Source organism: Melanotaenia boesemani, chromosome 4, assembly GCF_017639745.1.
Source record: "Melanotaenia boesemani isolate fMelBoe1 chromosome 4, fMelBoe1.pri, whole genome shotgun sequence".
Lineage (NCBI taxonomy): Eukaryota > Metazoa > Chordata > Actinopteri > Atheriniformes > Melanotaeniidae > Melanotaenia > Melanotaenia boesemani.
The window spans coordinates 28,318,187-28,341,706 of record NC_055685.1 but is presented as its reverse complement, the minus strand read 5'-3'; the positions used below and the strand labels follow the sequence as shown (position 1 = coordinate 28,341,706).

The 23,520-nt window shown below is 39.9% G+C and overlaps 1 protein-coding gene across 5 annotated transcripts in view; it reads left to right on the top strand.

The window, feature by feature from the left end:
- crebbpa (CREB binding protein a) overlaps nt 1–23,352 on the top strand; it is a 47,489-nt gene extending 24,137 nt beyond the window's left edge. For 2 of the 5 annotated variants that reach the window (XM_041982119.1, XM_041982118.1), the window contains exons 6-31: nt 552–797; nt 995–1,094; nt 1,284–1,421; nt 1,554–1,671; nt 1,846–2,017; nt 2,424–2,486; nt 2,917–3,038; nt 3,722–3,916; nt 4,225–4,518; nt 4,832–5,011; nt 6,728–6,899; nt 8,491–8,609; nt 8,743–8,982; nt 9,396–9,484; nt 13,278–13,358; nt 13,720–13,776; nt 14,512–14,589; nt 14,683–14,750; nt 15,152–15,302; nt 17,705–17,851; nt 17,953–18,066; nt 18,183–18,348; nt 18,517–18,684; nt 18,949–19,110; nt 19,379–19,660; nt 19,809–23,352. In XM_041982119.1, coding sequence (XP_041838053.1) covers nt 552–797; nt 995–1,094; nt 1,284–1,421; nt 1,554–1,671; nt 1,846–2,017; nt 2,424–2,486; nt 2,917–3,038; nt 3,722–3,916; nt 4,225–4,518; nt 4,832–5,011; nt 6,728–6,899; nt 8,491–8,609; nt 8,743–8,982; nt 9,396–9,484; nt 13,278–13,358; nt 13,720–13,776; nt 14,512–14,589; nt 14,683–14,750; nt 15,152–15,302; nt 17,705–17,851; nt 17,953–18,066; nt 18,183–18,348; nt 18,517–18,684; nt 18,949–19,110; nt 19,379–19,660; nt 19,809–22,073 — 5,987 coding nt within the window. In that variant the 3' untranslated portion in view covers nt 22,074–23,352. Of the gene's footprint in view, nt 1–551; nt 798–994; nt 1,095–1,283; nt 1,422–1,553; nt 1,672–1,845; nt 2,018–2,423; nt 2,487–2,916; nt 3,039–3,721; nt 3,917–4,221; nt 4,519–4,831; nt 5,012–6,727; nt 6,900–8,490; nt 8,610–8,742; nt 8,983–9,395; nt 9,485–13,277; nt 13,359–13,719; nt 13,777–14,511; nt 14,590–14,682; nt 14,751–15,151; nt 15,303–17,704; nt 17,852–17,952; nt 18,067–18,182; nt 18,349–18,516; nt 18,685–18,948; nt 19,111–19,378; nt 19,661–19,808 lie in introns of all 5 variants that reach the window. The other 3 variants (XM_041982117.1, XM_041982115.1, XM_041982120.1) reach the window with 2 other exon arrangements.
- Nucleotides 23,353–23,520: the final 168 nt, after the last annotated feature.

Here is a 23,520-nt window from a genome sequence, read left to right as displayed (position 1 = left end):
GTAGGCTGTACAAAAGAAATAAGGCTGAACTACTTATATCAATTATTCAGCAAGCAGAATGTCAGGACTTAAAAACAACAACAACAAAAGAACAAAAAAACTTTGTGTTGCCTTCCAGATGCCTTGGTTTTTTGTCTTGACAGGTGTAAGAGCTGCAAAGATGTTGTGATGTAGTGTGCATGTCTTGCCAGAGTCAGTTTTATTTCTGTGTGCTCCTTCCTTTTTCTTTTGCTCTGTTCACCAAGTTTGATCATTTTTTCTACGTCAGACTGCTTATCTTCCTGTTTTGTTTTTAAGGCTATCATGTAACTGTTGTCTGTTTGGCTTCCCTCAATTTTAGTCATTGTACAAACTTGAGAGTGTTGTATAATTTGTTTTTATTTATTTAATTATTTTGCTTTCAATAAAACATATTTTCATTTATATGTATATTTTTTTAAATTTGGTGTCATGTTAAATCTGCTAGATGGACAACACTACATGTTGGTACCAGTTTAGTTACTGTATCATATTTGGGTCTTTAAAACTGTTGGTTCTGTCTCTATTCCCAGCCTTGCTGAGTTCCCCAAATACCGGTCTCCAGAACTCCATGTCCTCTGTTGGTGTGGGCCAGCCCACTGCTCCCAACATCAATCCCCCAGCCCCTATAGACCCCAGCTCCATGCAGAGAGCCTATGCCGCACTTGGTTTGCCCTATAGCAGCCAGGCCACTGGACAGGCTCAAGCCCAGCAGGCCCCAGGACAGACTGTGGGTGCTCAGAACTCCCAGGCCCTGATGAGACCCATCGGTACTATTGGTAAAATCAATTTAGCCATTTTTTTTTTTTTTTTTTTAACATATATTTTCTTTTAGCACATCAGTCACAGTATACTGGGTCCTCTTGTCATGTATGAATGACACATACGTAGATATAATGAAATATTTCTATATTATCTATACCTGTCTATTTAAACTAAAGCAATGCTATACGTTCACACCATGATGTATTTACAGGTAACCAGATTACTCTTGGAGGTGGGACAATGGGCGTGACCACTTCAGAACAGACGAACCTGCACACAGACTCCCTTCCCAACACACTCAACACTAACAAGTCAGTCCCTGTTTCACATAATTACTAAAGTGCTTTTGTCTCCCCAAAATGTTGCAAAATGAAAGTGGCTTCTTGAATTGTAAATGACTATTGGATCCACTTTTGTTGTGAGAGTTAAAATTATGTAATTATAAGAAGAGATGTATTATTACATGTTTTAATGTAACTTTCATATCATTTTGCTGCCAGTCAACTGCTGTCAGACGGCTCATCTGTGGGCTCAATGGGCAGCCTACCCACAGCAGCACCTGTCTCTGCCACAGGCTCTAGGAAAGCCTGGCATGAGCATGTCACTCAGGACCTGCGCAATCACCTCGTACACAAACTGTAAGTGTAAAGCTGAGCTGGAGAGATTTCATTCACACATGAAACAATTTGAACCAAAAGCAGCATTTTACAGTATGGTGTTGAAAATGACCAGAGACTATAATTGCTACAAATTCTGCTCATTTTTGGCAGAGTACAAGCCATATTCCCTACCCCTGACCCGGCAGCTTTGAAGGACAGACGAATGGAAAACCTTGTGGCCTACGCCCGAAAGGTAGAAGGGGACATGTATGAGTCCGCTAACAGCCGGGTAAGTTTTATTTTAAATAAAAAAAAACAAACAGTTGTAGTTACCATTCAAATTGCTTGGCAACAAAAAAATACAATGCAAATCTGGTTAAATTAACTTTAAATTTCACATCATACTCGATGTAATCAGTCATTTTACGTATCTTCCCATCACATCATACTTGTTTGCTTTCAGGATGAGTACTATCACTTCTTGGCTGAGAAAATATACAAAATTCAAAAGGAACTGGAGGAGAAGAGGCGTTCAAGGCTTCAGAAGCAGATCATAAATCAGGCACCGATGGCTGCGCAGGGTACCCAGCAACCTGGTCTTCAGCAGCCAAATGCGTTGGGCCCAAGACCACAGAGTGAGTAAAAATTTATATTGCATAATAGTAGAATCCAATATAAAATCTAAAAAAATATTTGAATGTATGGCTAGGGTTATCCAAAATTCCAGTGTACTTTTATTGACTTCTTCAAGGGTGTACCTGCACATTTTTTAATCCAACAGAGTTCATTGCAGACCATTGTTTCTCCAGTAATAGCAGGTTTTAAGTCCAGTTGTTTTATCCACTTTTGCTGTGTCCTGTAGCTTAATGCAGGGCAATTTCTGAGGCTTCACAATATTCTTTTTAGATCCTTGGATATAGAAAATATACAGTTTTATTCATATTATTTTTGTAATTGTTGAAATTGTGATCATTAATCTGTGAACATTATGTATCAGTTGTCCTTTTGGAGGTGTCCTTATGATTTTCATTTGTTTTACAGATGGGCCCGTTTCTCTGCCAAACATGCCAAATCAGATCATGAATCGCATGCAAGTTTCACAAGGTAATCATTTAATGTAAAAACACACACATACCAGATCACATTAAGCAAATGGATATCTTAAGACATTTGAACAAAACATAAATCAGCTGATTGCAGTCCAGAAAATAAAAAGTTTAATTTTCACTAGATGAAAAGACGAGTGACAAAATAAAGAGAGAGAAAAAACAGAGTTATCTAATTAAGAATAAAAGGAAGATATTTATAATATCAAAGTCAGCTGTACAGACATGCAAATGAATCGTGATTATGTTTCCCACTGTCTTACGTGAAGGTAGAGGACTGGTTTAACATCACTGTGCTGTTCAAGCTTAAACCCAAACCAAGGAAGAATGCATAGACTTCCACTCCTGTCTTGTTTTCAAGCTGCATGCTTATTTCTGAACAGTTTGGTTTTCTGATTATCTAATTATCTGTATTTACTATAAAATAGGAATCAACCAGTTCAACAACATGGCTCTGCACAACGCCCAGATGTCTCAGGCACCAATGGGAGCCCGAGCTGCTTCTCCGATGAACCACCCACAGCAAATGAACATGAGCTCAGTCCCAGCGGTAAGAAGGGGACAGGGACCAGGGGAATCATTATACACATAATCTTTATTTAGCCCAGACAACCTCAGTTGTATCATAAATGTAGTTGAAAGGTCAAATTTCCTTCAGACATGGCTATCTGATGTATGTGTTAGTTTTTTTTTTAAGAGGAAAAAAACAGATGAGGAAGTGACCAAAAGCATAAAATATAGCACAGATAGGTGTGAATCAAATACAAGTAGAAGACCATTATTAAGTAAATTTCCTCTGTTGCTACTTCGTTTTGTATGTAAAATGTGCTGCACCAATAATACTGGTTCCAGTACCAATAATCCTGATAATAATACTGGTTAGACTTTTCTGTGTCTGAATAACTGAACATGTCTAAGCTTTGTGATGGCGATACTTTTACAAAACTTTTGTATTTCTGTAATACTAAAGCAGATTTATCCTCTGATAAGAGAATAACATTTAATTGATTAGAAAAAGGCAATGCTCTTAGACGGTTGTAAAATTCTGAGTTTCAAGCTGTTTCCTTTGAATAAATATTTTATGTTTTACCCCTTAGATCTTAAAATAATTGACTGTTTACGACACAACATAGATAATGTAAATTATTAAACCTTTTTCCCTTGTGTTTGATGTTTCTGGGTTGCTGAAAGGCCAATAATACTCTTATTATTTTGACGTCTTTTTTCTTTTAGATGGGAATGTCTCCCTCAAGAATGCCCCAGGCACAGGGGATGATGGCTGGACATGGAAACATGGTGGGCCAGACAGCCAATCAGGGACAGTTCATGCCTCAGACCCAGTTTCCTCCCGGTGCTACATCGGGTGCTATGAATGTCAACGTGGGTCCTGGTATGGGCCAGCCACCGGCACAGGCTGCTGTCACTCAGGTGAGACATTTAGGGAGATGAGTGCTATGGAGCTGTTGTAAAGCAGGCTGCATAACTGGTTTGGTTTGGAACAATTCTGTGTTTGAGTTGCATCAAAGTTGTGCTACTGTCAAGTCGTGCCGTGGAACTAAAATAAAGCTATATTAACCAATCATACTACACACTAATTACTCTTTAATTGATCATACTTATTGCAATGTGCTCTCTAAACCTCTAGTTAATTGTGGTGTCTGTTGGAACTTATGTGTTTGTCTGCTTATGTTGTTTGTGTGTCCGCTTGCTCTTTTGTGTGTCCTTCTTTCCAGCAGCAGCAGCAGAGCGCTAACCTCCCCATGAATGCACTTGGCCCCTCACTGGGCCCTCAGCTAGCCTCCTCCCAAACCCCCTTGCACTCCACGCCTCCACCTACTGCCACCTCCACGGCTGGGGGGGCAACTAACCTGCCACACCCCCAGTCCTCCAGCCGCAGTTCCACCCCCACCCTCCCTGGCCCTGCCCCAGCCCAGGGTGCCACCCCACCCTGCCCCACTCAGCCCCAACCCCAGGTGGAGCTCCCTGCAGCAGCACAGACGCAGCCCCCGCCTCAGCCCCCTACCACACCGGTGAGACTGAGTCCCTTCGCATGCCCTCCACTTTGATCCCCCTCCCTCCCTGTGAAAATTCCCATCGCTGTTATTGCCATTTATAAACCCATCCCATTCACATCCACCTTTCTAATAACTTCATCTTCACCACTGTTTGTAGCGTCCATCACTATGGGAATGCCACATCTTTCAATCTCTGGGAGAAATGATGACTAGAGAAGTCATGCGTTCGTGTCATAGCTACAGCTCTGCATGGGGAAAAAAAAAATCTGGCAGATAGCTCATATTTGACCTACCTTTCTTTGTTCTCTCCCTTCTCTTTCTGTCTCAGCTTTCACAACCGGGAGCCAGTCTGGAAAATCGGGTGCCTACGCCTGCCTCGGCCGCCAGCGCCGACCTGCACTCGCAGCATGTTGGAGCTGACCTACCAACTCAGGAGGTCAAAGCAGAAATGCATCATGACCAACCAGAGTTTGAGGCTGCTGGTGGGAAAATTGAGCCCAAGATGGAGGTAAGTTAGGGCAATATCTTTGACGATTAGTATGCTTGAAAGAAAGTGCTTCCCAGATGGTCAAACACTGAAATTTGGATGGTTTAATCTGATTATATTTATCATTTTCAGATATTCTGATTCAGCCACTCAAGATTTTCTTTTAGGATAAAGCTCATGTTGGCAGATCTTTGCATTCATGTGTTTGAAAATCAGTTCATGCAGTCATTTAATGTTAATCAGGGGGGTGAGTCTCTTTGGCCAAGTTCACCAGTAACAGTGGTTCATCTTGTTAGTCCTAATTGTTTCTGGTGAAACTTAGTAGAGCTACCAAGTGTAAAATGATCATGGCAATGGTGAATGTTAATGATGGTCTACTGGTCTCCATCAGACTTGGTTTTCTCTTAAGTATGTATGTAGCTGCAGGGCAACTTTTCAGTTTGGCTCTCCTGAAAATGAAGCCAGTGCTTCTTGTCATAAGTCCAAAGCAATTTAATAAGGAGCACATGTTCTGCTCCTTCCTGAGCCACCGCCTTACTGTGGTGAAGGAGTTTGCATGTTCTGACAATCCTAGGAGCTATGTTTTCGGGGGCTTTATGCCCCTGATAGTCATCCATGGCAACAGGTGTCTAGGGGAGGGACCAGACGAAGCGCAGCTCAAAGCACCCCTATGACAACAAAAAATTATGGACCATGCTCCCATGGGCTCACCACCTGCAGGAGGGTCCAAAAGGGGTTGGGGCAGTGTGAGCTGGGCAGCAGCCAAAGGCGGGGACCCTGACGGTCTGATCCTCGGCTGCAGAAGCTAGCTTTATCAATCAATCAATCAATCAAAACTTTATTTATAAAGCGCCTTTCGTACAGGATTGTGGCTCAAAGCGCCTTACATTTAAAAACATGGAACTTTAGGGACATGGAACGTAACTTCTCTGGCGGGAAAGGAGCCTGAGCTGGTGCGCCAGGTTGAGCAGTTCCGGCTAGATATAGTTGGACTCACCTCGACGCACGGCTTGGGCTCTGGAACCACTGTCCTCGAGAGGGGCTCTTCCATTCTGAAGTTGTTCCCAGTGAGAGGCACCGAGCAGGTGTGGGCATGCTCATTGCTCTACGACTTGGTGCCTGTACGTTGGGGTTTACCCCGGTGGACGAAGGGGTAGCCTTCCTCCGCCTTCAGGTGGGGGGATGGGTCCTGACTGAAAATCTTAAAAATAATTGAAGGTTTGGTCTTTTTCAGCAGGTCTGAAAGTGTGTGAGTGATTTATGAAAAAACATAAAAAACCGATGTGTGATGACTTTATAGCAGTATAACAGTTTTGCCACAAAGGGTCCTTTAGAGGGAGTTTCTAACACAAGATGAGAAATAAATGGAAGTAAATTTTGTTGCTAATCTTTGACATTTGCAAGTGTATTCACAGACAGTTATTCAAATATTCAAATTGAATTAAAATCCAAAAAATGATTGAATTTGGTATTTTTGATTAGGACAAGTTTTTAAAAATGATTTATTGGGGAAAAAAAGCAGAAAAATTAACGTAAACATTGGCCACGAAGGTCACCAGAGGGTACTAAATTCATTAACAGAGTATAAATGACATGATAGAAAAGGTGTGCTTCCCTTTAGATCATTACAAGTATTACAAATTTTGTTATTCACCAACCTTTTGTGGTTTTCACTTTTTATTTTTTTAAACATGACCTGATTTCTGATATGATGGTGGTTTTTTTATCTCTCTATAGACTGAGGAGGACTCTTCTTCAGCTTTGGTAAAGAAAGAGGAGCCAGAGGAAAAACCAGAGCCAATGGAGGTGGAGGAGAAAAAGCCGGAAATAAAGACGGAACCCAAAGAAGAGGAGGAGGGTGGAACCAATAACACAACCTCCTCATCCCCGTGTCAGTCACGGCGGAAAAGTAAGTCTGAGGCTAAGGTATGAATAAAACCTGTGTAGTTTCATGGTAGACTCTCTTTAAGGCGGTTTTTCAGCAGTGAAAAAAAAAAAATCTACCAAAGGGTTGATACTTTCAAGTAGCCCTTTACATTTCCTTCACGGTTCGAATTACTGGGGAGCAAAAGGTGAACTTGGTTCCCCTGAAAAGCAGAGGAGCTGAAGACATACAGCTCATACTTTAAGTGTAGCCCTAAAAATAGTCCAATGTCAGTTTAATTTTTCCATAAAGTTCCTGAAGTTTCGTACAAAGAATAGCATTAATTTGTTGGCCTTGTTTGTTTATTAATTTATTTAGTTTAATTAAATGAATTGGATCTTCTAAACGATGCAGGTGATCCGTTCTGTTTCCCTCAGCAACATGGACAGTAGCATTGTTTGTTGTTAGTGTCCATGTAACGTCCACATGCTTCTTTTTGCGATTGTTAGAACAACTTTCGTTCCTGTTTCCGATTAAACAAGCTGCATACAGTAAGGAACAAGGTTTTTTTTTGGCAGTAACCATATTTTGCATTAATATGTATGTGCATGCCTGTATATAAGGCTCCCCCGAAAGTCCCAGTGTAATTCTAGCCCAGATTTCCTTGCTCGTAGTTTGGCCATGAACAGCTGGCACTGATCTCTGTTAATATACCTGTGACAAATCATGGGGTGATTCTTCCATCATATTTAAGAAACCCTCGGCTTAGTTGTTGGTCCATTCTTCTGTGTTTTGTCTGTTTGTTTAGCAGCTAATGACTTTAAAACCAACCACTTCAAACAAATGTAAATTAGAAGTCAGATATCCGAGTTTGGATTTAAAAAAGTTTAAAAGTAGAAATTGCATTGCATTTCTCTAAAGTATATTTTATAAAAACGGGAAGAGCAGCAAAGGGCATGTGTTGTGGGAGGTTTCTTGGAATACTGGGAAGTGACTTGTTTTTCTCTTTTTCATATCTTCCCTTTTATGAGGAAAGGGGACAATGTAATGTGTCTGTCAGAGGGAGAACGGCTGAGTCAATGCTCTGCAAACACATCCAGATTTAAGTTGCACCAGTTTGGAAAGTAAAAGATAAAAATATGAGCAGGTGGCCAAATATGCTTCAGCAGACATTATTATACCTTAGTGGACTGCACAAATATAAACATTGTTTGGGAAACCCTTCACTTGTCACCTAAATGTCTTAAACAATTTTTATCAAGTTTAAAGTTTAAGTTGCACTTGATTTTCTGTCAAGGACTGAGGTTCCCCAGATCTACTCAGCGCTGCTGACATGAAGGGACTTTTGCTGTGTGCAGACTGAACATGGCAGCGAAAGTCTTGGTTTCCAAGTATCTAACTTGATCATTAGAAACAGCCAATGTAGTAAAGATTTAAAAGAAAAATGGATACGGATTTTTGTTTTTGTAATGTGAGCCAATTTGAATTTTGTACTAAAAATGCATGTCTTCAAAGTATAAAGTGTCATATTAGGCCTTTTGTCTTTTATCTTGACATGTTCCTTGTACACTTGTAAAACTTTTTTCATAACGTGACTCTTTTGCGTCCTTTTGCCTCTCCCTTGTTTATTTTTCAGTATTCAAGCCTGAGGAGTTGCGCCAGGCTCTGATGCCGACTCTTGAGTCTCTTTACAGGCAGGACCCAGAATCTCTGCCATTCCGACAGCCAGTAGACCCCATGCTCCTGGGTATCCCAGTAAGTATTCGTTCTGGCTGCCTGTACACAAAACTGTTCTAAATCAGTAACTGCCACAAACAGTGATGGTTGATTGATACACAGTACATTTGCAACCTATGAACTTATGCATACATTTTTTTTTCCTCCTTAGGACTACTTTGACATTGTTAAGACCCCTATAGATTTGTCCACAATAAAGCGCAAGCTTGACACAGGACAGTACCAAGAACCCTGGCAATATGTGGACGATGTGTGGCTGATGTTCAACAATGCCTGGCTCTATAACCGCAAGACCTCCCGGGTGTACAAGTACTGCTCTAAGCTGGCCGAGGTGTTTGAGTCAGAGATCGACCCCGTCATGCAGGGCCTGGGATATTGCTGTGGGAGGAAGGTGAGGTAGAGAGGGGGGGTATTAGATTTTGAATTTATGGTTATGTTTTTTTCTTTGTACCATACATATTTTATCACATCTTCATTTTAAAGATAAGTGTCTTGAAATAGACTTTAGAAGCAGATGATATTTCACATACTACATGAAGTTACAAATAAATACATCTTGTCAACTCCTCCATCCTTATACACATATCAAACTTAAATCTTCATGAACTGACCCTTGCTGCAGGTGTGTTGCCAGATAAATATTGTGGTGTTATTTTACCTTTTACTGTAACGATATTCGTGTTGGTACTAGTAGTAAATTTAAATGCTAAAAATTTAAAACATCAAATGGTTTTACTTAAATTGATTTTCTGCTCTTGATGGAAAAAGCTTGTTAAAAGTTTTATTTTTCACTTGTGGCTGCAGTACGAGTTCTCCCCTCAAACCCTCTGTTGCTATGGGAAGCAGCTCTGCACCATACCTACTGGAGGCACATACTACAGTTACCAGAACAGGTATCTAGTTGTGTGTGGTTCAGTGTGTTTTTTTTTTGTTGTTGTTGTTTTTTTTTTTAATACTACTTATTACTAATTGTTAGCTTTGGGTTGATACAGTTTTTTAAAAGAATTTGCACTTTTTTTTTTTATTAAATAAATTCAGATGTTTGACTTTTACCATCCTCTACATCTGTTTACTTAGTCTGTAACTAAGCCGTGAATTTATGTAGTACTGCCATGCTAGCATAGCAATTGCTCCTTTAATTGTTCTGGTCATCCTGGAACGATGTGGCACAACAAAATGTGTTTTCTCACCTTTATTGACTTTCAGGTTTCTAACATTGCATATAAATAAAAACCCAACAGAACCAACAAGAAAAAAAAAGCATAATGTTTTCTTGTCAACATCTATCAGGGGTATTGAGTGATATCAGGGTAGCCCTCCCCTCTCTTGTAGGTCAAATGAAAAGATAATGTTTTGGTGAATGTTCTGTACCATCATTACCCTTACAGCTGAAATGGAGCACATCATTTGTTAGTGTTTCTTTGCTCCCCCTGCTGGATAAACTGTGCAACTCCAACCCTTTTTACATATTGGCAGGGTGCTTTGAGAGTACAGAAGTATGGAAAGCCGTTTTATTCAAAATTAAATAAATAGAAAAATAACTAAATTATTGAATATATATATATATATATATATATATATATATATATATATATATATATATATATATATATATATATATATATATATATATATAAATAAGTAAATATATATATAAATAAATAAATATATATATATAAATATAAATGTATATATATATATATATATATATAAATAAGTAATATATAAATAAGTAAATATATATATATAAATATAAATGTATATATATATATATATATATATATATATATGTATATATATATATATATATATATGCATTAATTTATTTAATTGGGATCATGAGGACACTTTTATTTTGGAGTAATTTTTGGGAGCAACATATAGTGCAGCACCACATTGTGCTGCGCCTATTTCGTGCTTCTGTTTTATTTCGGATCCTTATATTCAAATTAAGGGGCGGGGCTTCTAGACGTGGGCTGAATGTAGTAGGAGCAGAGCAGAGTGCCTCTAGAGAGGGTGGCGCCACCGGAAGCTCAAAACGCTTGCCGATCACGTGGTCCATGTAGCCTCCAAAAGTTCCAGGAAGTGCTTGGCGGCCAATACAAAATAATAAGAAAACTACGATAATCGGTAAATAATGATCAATGAAGACTTTGCTTTGCAATATTTTTATAGTTGTGTTCATTGATATGAATCATGTTAACTAAACCTGTATGACATCAACAGCAATGTAAATCGTAATATTTTCTGTTTTTTTAACTTTATCTTTCAGACTGAGGCATACCAACAGGTGATGACAATGATTTACAAAGTGACTACACAATAAATCTAGGCTCACAGCATAATGATAACTGTTCTTACAGGAAATCTATATCCAATAAATAAAATTTAGATCCCAATTCATTTCAAATAAATGGGTTATCTATTCTTACTTATTACTATCTACTTGTGTGAATTGCTTTTAAGTCTTAAGACTTATTTTGACTGAGGCAGACTGATAACTACACAAGTCTGGACTCACAATATAATGTGTTATTACAGAAAATCCATGGCAAATAAATAAAATTTTGATTTCAATTCATGGAAAATACATGGCTTTCTATCACTATTTGTTAACTATCCCAAGACTTACTCCCTACATATACACAATAAATCAGACAAACACCCTTTGTTTTCCAAATGCATTTAATACCTAAAAGAATTCCTTTACAATAAAACTCGACTAGATCAGCATATCTAGCCATTTCTTTTCTCTGCTATCCTTGAATACAGTCTTCACCATGGTATGCTGTGCTGCATGGGGATGCTCCAATCGCTCAGAGAAAGGCGTGCGTATGTATGGCTTCCCCAAAGACAGGGACAGAAGGAAAATATGGATGGCCAAAGTCAGCAGGATACATTTGACCACCATCAGGGACTGTGAAAACAAAAAAATATGTGCGGTAATCATATTAAAACAATGCATTTACACATTTTCAAAGACCATATCATTGGGAAGTTTAATATTTTTAAATTAAACACAGAGAACACATCACAGGGAGATTTATATGGTTGAGGTTGCAGAATGTAGAAAAAAAGACAGGAAACAACACTTAAAAGTGGCCAAACCAGGAAGGTGAAGAAGAACAGTATCCCAGTTAACGTCAGGCAACCCCAGAACTGCTGAAAGTTCTTCAGGACAATGCTGCACGAGAGAAGAGTGATATACTTCCCTTAAGCATCTCTCTGCTTCTCTGCTCTCATCCTGCACACTGGGAGAGTGCTGAGTGCTTTCTAGTGCAGCAAATGCATTCAAGTACAATCAGCCACTTATTTTGTATATGTATATTTTGTTAAGTTCTTAAGGTTAACATGTTTGTTACATTTAACAGGTTAGGTTTTATAGTTGCAAAGATTGTAAACATATATACTAAGAGTATTGTGCTATCTAATACTGTGTATTCATCTTCATATGTTTGTCCATAATTCCACAGCCTTATAAATACATTAAAATTAAATAAAAATGTAACTACAATCGCTCTCCCTACACATTAACCTCGCTATCAACGGCGTTGGATCAATTTATATTGACGAACAGAATTTACATTCATCAGGCTGTGGCATCTGTTGCTATCAGTGTGCTAGCATAAACTTTTATCGGTTTATAATCTCTAAATATATTAATCTAGACGGGGACAATCCGTCGACGTATTTAATTACTCCTGTCAAGTTGATTTCGATTCACAGCTGATATGGAAATATGACTATTAAAACATCTTACCTTGAAGAAGTGTAGCTCCGACAATCTGCTCCATTGAAATACATTGACCGTCGCTTAGCTTTTGCTAACTACCGGGAACTTTTGAGGGGCTCCATACGCCGCCATTGCTGTGAAAAAACTGAACCATTGCAGTGAACGGAGATGGCGCCACTCTCTCTCTAGAGGCACTCTACTCTGCCCCTACTAGATTCAGCCCACGTCTAGAAGCCCCGCCCCTTAATTTGAATATAAGGATCCGAAATAAAACAGAAGCACGAAATAGGTGCAGCACAATGTGGTGCTGCACTATATGTTGCTCCCAAAAATTACTCCAAAATAAAAGTGTCCTCATGATCCCAATTAAATAAATTAATGCATATATATATATATATTTATATATATATGTATATATATATTTATATATGTATATATTTATTTATTTATATATATATATATATATATATATATATATATATATATATATATATATATATATATATATATTTATTTATATATGTATATATATATATGTATATATATATATATATATTTATTTATATATTTATATATATATTTATATATATATATATATATATATATATATATACATATATATATACATATGTATTCAATAATTTAGTTATTTTTCTATTTATTTAATTTTGAATAAAACGGCTTTCCATACAGAAGCAGCAGCAGTAGTAGAGACAGCATGGGTCTTTTGCAGCACAGTCTATTTACACTTTCAATGGGAGTTTAGAGATTCCTGCTGTGTTGTAAAGCACAAGGAAACATGCATTTTGCCCACATTTGAATTGGACATTTAGAAACAAATAGCTTAACAAGTATTGCAATATTAAATTAAATCCTTATACTTTATATTTGAAAAACAAAACAAACTTTAAGATCTGCTATTAGCTAAAGTTGCTCAATATATTTCTTTGCAGGTATCATTTCTGTGAAAAATGCTTCAATGAGATCCAAGGGGACAGCGTGACGCTAGGAGATGATCCTTCACAACCACAGACGTGAGTAAAATAAACCTGCTTATAATGAAGCTAAATGAAACTGCAAGCTGAGAGGCAACTCTCTTCTCTTTTTTCCTACAATTTGTCAACTTTAAACTGTGAAATATAAGCTAATTTAAACCATGTCCAAAAATGTTTCATTGTTTTCATTTTTCATATTTTAAATCTAAACAATCTGAACAAGATCCAGCAAAATACTTTAAAATTGAAGATGTCTCGATGTCTTTCATGTTATACTAGAAAAAAAATGTATGTTTGCTTATTTATTTTTTGTTAGACTTGAATTATAATTTCACGCACATGTGTTCCACTAGTTGACTTGCATTTTTTTCTTTTTTGGTCACTTTTGCTAACACTTTAGGATGATATCAAAAGACCAGTTTGAGCGTAAGAAGAACGATGTTCTTGACCCTGAACCGTAAGTAGACACCATCTCTACAACCTGTTTGTGGACTTGATGAAGTCAGAAACATATGATTCTTTATTTCACAGAACTTGGTTTAATTTTTCATGAGTTGTCATGGAAATGTGTGTTCATCTCCATGTGTTGCTGATTACACAAATATGACGTTTTTTTTTTTCCTGCTACCCACATCTGGCTTTGTTTTTGTGTTTGTTTTCCATTGTTGTGCACAGACTGCATGTTTTTTTTCCCAGAAGTTCTAAGATCAGTTTTTCAATGAAGCCATAAAACAAATGAGGAATATGCCTTCTGAGCCTTTCACCTGCTCAAAGTCAGAGCTCTGATTTGAACAGAGGCTCCTACCTGCTTTGATAAGCAGTGACTTGTTTTTATTTTTTTCATAAGCTAGATACAGAATTTGTACTCTAAACCTCCCACAAAGGCGCTCTTGTATTGGCTGGCTTGCAAGAGCGTAACGACTGGAGGAACATTGACCTGAATGGAGATGTTTGCTTGCTGCCGAAGCAGTTAAGATATCAACATTCGAACAAATTAAAGCTGTTACGGCCATGACTTTGATAGTTTTGAGAATTGAAAGTGTTTTGTATTCTTGCAGTGGTATGTGAATCTTTAAGAATGTTGCCAGTCTTTCATGACCACAGAACAGGTTACCTTTGATTTAGCACTGCCAAATTCTCTGAGTAATCTTTTTATTTTTTAAAAATGTCTGCATGTTTGTTTTTTGTTCAGTTTTGTTGAATGTAAAGATTGCGGACGGAAGATGCATCAGATATGCGTTTTACACTACGAGGTTATTTGGCCGTCTGGGTGAGATGAAGTCTTCTTTTACACAGATTTGCAGATTTGAGTCAGATAAAATTGCAAACATTAGGTTTAACCCCCTGTTCTGTCTGTCCTCAGATTCATCTGTGACAACTGTTTGAAGAAAAGTGGGAAATCAAGGAAGGAAAACAAGTTCTCTGCAAAAAGTTAGTTTTCTCTGTATTTTGTAAATGCAGGCCCTTTTATCATCTTTCTCTGTGATTTTGAAAGTTTCATCAGATGACTTGAGTTTCATCTCTCGGTATGACACAGAACACATGGACTGCATGTGTCTCTGGCTCTTAATCCAGAATTGTCCTGGTATTGGTGGTCTGTGGTCTCACTAGTGGTTTTGCCCAGTGTTTTAATTCTAAAAGCAGTTGGCTGACCTTTGGTCTTAAGGTCTTGCATGAACCATCAATAGAGTCATAAAATTAAATTACCTTTCATGTCGTCTTAACTTGACAGCTTCTGAATGTTGTTTAGAGTCTTAATGGACCCCCCCCCCCCCTTAAAATAGAAAGTTAACAGAGTTGAACTATTTCTTTCATTTTCTCGTTCACTATAGGGCTGCAGGGAACACGACTGGGAACGTACATAGAGGACCGTGTGAATAAATACTTGAAGAGACAGAACCACCCAGAGGCTGGAGAAGTGTTTGTGAGGGTGGTGGCAAGCTCTGACAAAACTGTGGAAGTCAAACCAGGCATGAAAGCCAGGTAAGATCACAACAAATGACAAGTAGAGAGCAGTGCTGGGTGACTGTTTAAAATGAGATTTGAGTTTAAATGTTTTGCCAGTCTCCTTTTAATTAATGCATGTTTAATAGTTGACCACAGGCTTCCGCTTGGAACAATCTGTGTTTGATAATTAGTAAAAAGCATACCTGTTTGTAATTCAGTCCACCCACCCTGACTTAGTTTTGATGGGTGAGTGCACATGTTCAGCTGAGTGGTAAACGATTGTATTGCCTGCACAGATGTTACTTCCCAGTTGGACAGGTTATATGGGAAAACATGGCTGGCAGGAACCTGTCATTTAGTCTTGTAGGAATGGAGAAAGTTGACTGAAAGCACTGCATTTCCTACTTGCCAAAAAACACTATACTGCTTTGATTTACAGTGACCTGGCACACTGGGTGCTTTGGCTTCATTTTGGCCAGTTGTGCACCTCTTGATTTTTGTAACTTGTTTTACTATGTGGCACTTATGCCACAAAAATGGAATTGGAGGGAAGTGTGTGTGATGAACAGTGCTCAACGTTTTAACCTCTAATGTACCTTTTCTCATCAAAACTTATCAAAAATGATTTCAAATCTTATGAAAACTACTAATGTGAATTAAACCAGAAGTTGAAACTGTGTGGTTGTGTGAATGATGTATTTATCGTACAACTCACGATATATCTGTGCTGTTTAAAAATGTGATATCTTGTAGGGTAGGATGTCCAAAGTGCTGATAAACTGTTATGATGCTTTACCATAGACCAACACAATAATCGACTCTTAAATGGTGCCTGTTGTCATAGTAACAAGCATAATATCCTGAGCTGCGCTGTGATTTTACTGCTTGTAAAGTCCTAAAGTGGTTTTCCTTTAAGCATTTAATCAAGTAAAAATCAGATTGAAATACTAGCAGAAACATTAAACAAAGGCAACAAGAAAAATGGTTTTATTTGATGAAGTGTCTGAATTCATTAACTAAACCCTGATCAGACTCGTCCCTCTCTACAGTCCCTGAAGTCTGGCCTCCTGCTCCTAACAGTCCATGTGCCACAGCATTACAGCCTTGGTGGGACCATACTCCCTGATTTTGCTTTTTATTTTATTATTTAAGAAATAAACTTAACAAAAATTGATAATAAAATTGTTAAATTTAAAGCTTATTGATCTGATTCATGACAAATAGGTAATATTGAATATAAATAGTTTATCAATAATCATAAAAGCTGATTTATAATTATAATGAACTTAATAACTGATTAATACAATAATAAGTATCATTATTATTATATTGATAATATACTGCTGATTTATCCTCCAGTTCACCGTGCTTTCTTTTGGAAAGCTGGCCGGCTCCTGCTAGAAATCTCCACATATTTACCTACTTAATTAGCCTGAGCTAAACGGCAAACAGAACTGAAACAGTGCAGCGCATTCTCGTGTCACGTGCGAATGTTTGCGTCAGTGCATGTTTGTGTATGTGCGCATCGTTCATACATGCAGACAGCAGAGGAACATAAAGAAGAAATTCACCAAAAGGAAGACTGAAAAACATGACTAATTTGGTATAAACATTTACTCGCTATTTGGCAGATAGTCTCTGAGATTTACTCGCCAAATGAAAAATTTACTCGCATTTGGCGGCTGGCGAGTGTTAATTTCGGAGCCTGAATACTATGGATCAGTCGCCCTTCTTGGTCAGACAGATAACCATGGAGTCAACAGTCACAATGAAGAAAGCCAAATGGCAGTCTTCACATCCTTCATTTGATGAGCAACCACAGATTGTCGTTGTCCCAAACTTTTTTATTGTCTTTGTTTTACAGAGCTGAATGTCCTCCATAAAGATTATATACCCATTCAGAGTAACTGTGGGACCTGCCTATTGCGCAAGATAAAGCAAACACTCCCTGAGACATTAGGACTGGCTTATTGTTTCATCACCGTTAGATGAAAGTCTGCCTTAGTTGTGGTCTGCAGCTGTGGCAGACTTTGAGGGTGGAGTCTCACATCCAAAGAACCTGTTATCTTCAAGTTCATTGATGTAAAACTGTTTGCTTTCCATGGACTAAATGTCACTTGACTTCAGGTGTCACACTATATTCTTGCCTGTTGTCTAAAAGTGACAAACATGAGAACCTCTTGGGCAACTTGTAATTCTTGTTTCCTAGAACAAATTTGAAGTGAAATGTGAAGCAAAACTTTAGTAAACATGAAGTGTACTGTATTAATCTTTGTGTTGGAGCATTGCTAAGATTGGTAGTTATGCTGTGGCATATATACATAGTTGGCAGTGACACGAGGTACAAAACAAAAAATTAAAACAAAACTATTTTAATATCTCCACTATACCATGCTGTTGACACTTTTTTGCTTTATCTTTTTCCCCCTTCATTACAGATTTGTAGACACTGGTGAGATGCCCGAGGCCTTTCCTTACAGAACTAAAGCACTTTTTGCTTTTGAAGAAATTGATGGCGTGGATGTTTGCTTCTTTGGCATGCACGTGCAGGAGTATGGCTCAGATTGCCCATTTCCCAACACTAGGTGTGTTTAATTACACATTTAATGGTTTTACTGTATGCAAACAATGAAAATGTATTTAAACTGATCTGTGAACTCAATGTTTCTTTTCTCAATCTCTTCAGACGGGTCTACATATCGTACCTTGACAGTATTCATTTCTTCAGACCTCGGATTCTACGAACAGCCGTGTACCATGAGATCCTCATTGGCTATCTTGAATATGTCAAAAAACTTGGGTATGTTTGATCCCTCTTTCTGCTTCACCACTTAGAATTTTCCAAAGCTATCATACAGATCTTTGAACCTCTGCACGGTGTGTGTGACTTGACTTTTGCTTTGTCTGGTTCTGCAGGTACACCCAGGGCCACATCTGGGCGTGCCCACCCAGTGAAGGAGATGATTACATCTTCCACTGCCATCCTCCTGACCAGAAAATCCCCAAGCCTAAGAGACTGCAGGAGTGGTACAGGAAGATGTTGGACAAGGCTTTTGCTGAGAGAATCTTGCATGACTACAAGGTAAAAAGAAAAAATTTCCCTCTGCAAGTAAATGCAATCAGTATATTGACTATAAAATTCCTTATCACTTAACAAGTGGCAGTTGTTAATGGTTTATTCAAGTGTAAAAACATGTGTCCCTTCGTTGCGTGTTTAAAGTATTTTGTATGTGTGAAATTTTTCTCTCAGGACATCTTCAAACAGGCGACTGAGGACCGACTGACCAGTGCCAATGAGCTGCCGTACTTTGAAGGGGATTTCTGGCCTAATGTGCTAGAGGAAAGCATCAAGGAGCTGGAGCAGGAGGAAGAGGAGAGGAAGAAGGAAGAGAACACAGCAGCTACTGAAACTCCAGAGGTGTGACCATTATACCATGATGTGCTGAAGTATCGGAGTAGAGAAAATGCCAAATATTTGAAGTAACTTCTTTAAATGATAGAATTTATCTGGACCTTTAAATTTAGATAATCTATTTAAAGTAAAATCAGTGACGTTAGGATTGTGAGGATTTACAAATTTATCAGAGAGATTGTTTCAGTTATCTAAACTAAAAAGAAATTTTGATCAAATGATCATATCAATAAGATTTATTCTCTAATGTGCCTTTTATATATCCCTCAGGGTACACCAGGAGACAGCAAAAACGCAAAGAAGAAGAACAACAAGAAAACCAACAAGAACAAGAGCAGTGTGAGCCGAGCCAATAAGAAGAAGCCTGGGATGCCGAATGTAGCCAATGATTTGTCCCAGAAATTATATGCCACCATGGAGAAGCACAAAGAGGTCAGATATACTCTTAAAACATCAAATGATGCTGGAAACAGTTGGTGGTAAATGTGTATTTTGTTGCTATTTGTGTAATAAAAGTTAAATAACAGGTAAAACATGTAAAATAAATATACACAAGTGAATTATAAAACGATCCATGATTTCAGCTTTACCTCTTGAAAACATTGCAGTGCTCAATTCAATGTAGCATATGTTTTATTATTGCCTTCCTTCTCACTCTTTCTCTTTTTTTTGTTACATTCTTTCTTTTCTCCTTGTTCAGGTTTTCTTTGTGATCCATCTTTATTCCGGACAAATGGCCAACACCCTGCCACCCATTGTTGACCCTGACCCCTTGATTTCATGTGACCTGATGGATGGCCGTGATGCCTTCTTGACTCTGGCAAGGGACAAACACTGGGAGTTCAGCTCCCTCAGGAGGTGCAAGTGGAGCACTATGTGCATGCTGGTTGAGCTGCACAACCAGGGACAGGACCGTTTTGTCTACACATGCAACGAGTGCAAGCACCATGTGGAGACTCGCTGGCACTGCACTGTGTGCGAGGTAAGCAACTGTTTTTGTCTATTTACAGAAAAGTCATGTGTGAAAGTGAATCTTCAACTTTTTATCATATATTTATCAGCCATAGTTGGGCTTATTTTAAGTGCTGTGTACCTTTCTCTCTCTTTTTTTCCTCCACACTTTCCTCCAGGACTTTGATCTTTGCATTAATTGCTACAACACGAAGGGCCATGAACACCAGATGGTGAAGTGGGGTCTTGGCCTGGATGATGACAACAACAGCCAGAGTGGAGAAGCTTCCAAGAGCCCACAGGAGAGCCGGCGTTTAAGTATTCAACGATGCATTCAGTCCTTGGTCCATGCTTGTCAGTGTCGCAACGCCAACTGCTCTCTACCGTCCTGCCAGAAGATGAAGAGAGTGGTACAGCACACCAAGGGCTGCAAGCGCAAAACCAATGGTGGCTGCCCTGTTTGTAAGCAGCTTATCGCTCTGTGTTGTTACCATGCAAAGCACTGTCAGGAGAACAAGTGTCCTGTCCCGTTCTGCCTGAATATCAAGCACAAGCTTCGCCAGCAGCAGCTACAGCATCGGCTCCAGCAGGCCCAGCTAATGAGGAGAAGAATGGCCACCATGCAAGGCAGAACCATGCCTCTACCGTCCCCACCAGCCTCAGCTGCCCCCAGTACTCCCACTTCTCACGCCCAGCCCAACACTCCTCAAACACCTCAGCAGCCCCTTTCCAACCAACCACAGACCCCCAACTCAGCAGGAGTCATGTCCCCTTCTTTCCCCAATGCACCACGCACTGGTCAACCTCAAGCAACAGTGTCCCAGGGAAAGCCTGGGCCCCAGGCCTCCCCCCTACACCAGCAGCAGTCCCCCCTTCCCCAGCCTCCTCAGGCTCTAAAGCAGCAGCCTCCGATTGCAGCAGTCAAGATGGCACGACACATCGAAATGATGGCACAGGCCCAACAGAGCCAGCAAAACTACAGAGTCAACATGAACGGCTTACCCATGAACCCCCAGCAGCCACCTCAGCGCACAACTGGACCGATGCAGCCAACAATGCAGATGGTGCCTGGGCCCCATGGACCACAGGTCATGCAATCTGGCATGGCTCCTGGACAGTGGCCTGGAGCTGCAGGGCCAATTCAGGCAGCTCAAGCTCAGCAACCAGGCCTTGTCCCAGGTCAGACCCCACAGCCGGCCATGACCATGCAGAGAGTCATGATGGCACAAGGGCAGCAAACTCAACAAGGCCAGAGGATGCTAATACCACAGCAACCTGGTGTCCGGCCCCAAACTCCACAGCGACCTGGTACTATACCCCCCAATGCTCTGCAGGACCTTCTCCGCACTCTCAAGTCCCCCAGCTCTCCCCAGCAGCAGCAACAAGTCCTCAACATCCTCAAATCAAACCCTCAACTTATGGCTGCTTTTATCAAACAGCGAACTGCCAAGTACCATGCAAACCAACCACAGCAGCAGCAGGTCGGTCAACAACCACAGCCTGGTATGCCAATGCAGACCATGGCTATGCCAGGAGGGCCAGTGCAGAGGCCTGGGATGCCCCCTCAGCAGCCCCAGCAGCCTCCTGTGCAGGGCATGACTCAAATGGGAGCTCAGGGGCAGCTTATGAATGCAGCACACAACACCAACCCCCAGATTCAGGAGCTCTACCGTCGGCAGGTTTTAAGACCACAGCAACAACAACAACAGGGAGTGATGCCGCAGGGTCATCCTGGCCAGTTCCCTGCACAGGTGCAGGGGACAGCGCCTACATACTCCCAGCTCCGCATGCAGCAACAACAGCAGCAGCAGCAAATAGCCATGCAGGCGGGTGCAGGAGCAGCTGGGGGACCTATGGGTCAGCTTCCACCCATGGCTCAGATGGCTCAACCTGGAATGGGGATGGACTCTACCCAGAACTTACTGCACCAACGATTGCTGCAGCAGCAGCAGCAGCAACTTCCACAGCAGCAGCAGCAGCAGGCCGTCCTGAAGCAGCAGATGGGCTCTCCAGCCCAGCCAAATCCCATGAGCCCACAGACCCACCTGCTGGCTGGCCAGACTCCGGGTGCAGCCCACCTTCCCGGCCAGCCAGCATTAGCCAACGCCCTCAGCAACCAGGTCCGCTCCCCTGCGCCAGTTCAGTCTCCTTGTCCACCCTCGCAACAGCAGCCCCAGCAACCACCACATTCCAGTCCTTCACCACAGGTCCAGAACCAACCCCAACCATCCCCTCAACACCTGCCCCCATCTCACTTGGGTTCTCCCCATCCAGGGCTCGGTGGCCCACTGCAGGCCATGGAGCAAGGACATTTGGGGACACCAGAACAAAGCGCCATGCTACCACAGCTTAACACGCCCAACAGAGGAGGACTGAGCAATGACTTGGGGATGGTGGGAGACGCTACAGGAGACACTCTGGAGAAGTTTGTGGAGGGATTGTAGCATTTTTTACTGGGAGCTAAAGATGTCATCCTCACTCCCATGGACCCATCCTTCCACTGCTCCTCATACTCTTTATCCCAATTGAGGGCTTTGTTTGTTCTTTCTAAGGTTGAGAACGGTTGTTTTGTACTGACATGTAAAAAGTTTCAACTGTGGGGAAAAAAAAAAAAAATTTGGTCAAGAAAAAACAGTCAAAACTTCTAGGGAATGTAATTGTTTCTGAGACCCTAATGGTGGGTATTTCTTCCTTAATATGTTTAGGGATTTGCAAGTTGCTTCTTAAATAAAGTTAAATCACAAAGAATATATTTTTGGTTGAGACCAAATGTGTTCAGTACTCAGTTTATTTTTTGGTTTGTTTTTGGTATGGTTTCATGCCTTTGTCTTTTCTTTTTTTAATGTACAATTGCATTATATTATTCATATCTTTTTATTTTGTACCTTGGAGAAAAAAAAACGTAAAGCATTTTTGTGTTTAAACTGTAAAATATTTCGTCTGGGAATCAGGCCAGGTCTTTGTTCTTTTCTCAAGCTGTCATTCCTGGCAATTGTAATCTAGTGTTGTACCATTACTGCAAGACGATGCGTTCAGGGACAGTAACAGCTCCCTTCCTTTTTGTGTGTATGAAGAGCACTCAGTTGTATAAAAGTAGGAAATGGCCTGCAGCAGGTTGTGTATACACGGGCATGTATGCAACCACACATGAAGAAACCGACACAAACCCTCCGCCACTAAGAGAAACACAGCTCTGAGTGGTTTCACAGAGGTGTACGACAAGGACTGCTACGAACATCTCAATTTGGGAAAGTCTGTCTTGCCGGTGAAGAAAGTTGTTGCTTTGACATTAAAATTAATTTGTCATACGTTTTTGTCATAAAAATGTTGTAAAGTGTAAAGAGAGTGTGAGAAAGAGACCAGCCCCCTAAGCTGAGGTGGAATGATAACAGGTTGTTTGTAGACATCTCAAAAGGCGTCCATCCCCCTAAAATTTTACACTAAGTTGTGTGCTTTCGAGGGATAAAGGGCACATATGAGATTCACTTTGAGGAAAAACTAAATGTCAACCCTCATTCCTCTCTCACAAAAACTTGAATTAGGGGGATTTTCTTTTTCTCCTATTGTAAATCAAGTTATTAAACAAAATACTATAAATATAAGGAAGAGAGAATGAAATCACTGTATAAACTGGTTAAAAAAATCATTTCTTACTTATATACAATATTGTTAATAAACTGTGTGCAACAGAAGAACTCCGGTACTCTGTTGGCTGAATAATGAGGCATCACTCCTTTCAGTGTGTTCATTTCATGGTGATCAGAGTCCAATTTGGACTTCATGTGACTTAAATTCTTATTTTCCTAAATATTATTTCTTATGTTTTAATATTTCAGCACTTCACGCACTAATAAAAGAGGCACTTTTTGTTACTAGGGGAGATTTAGCTAA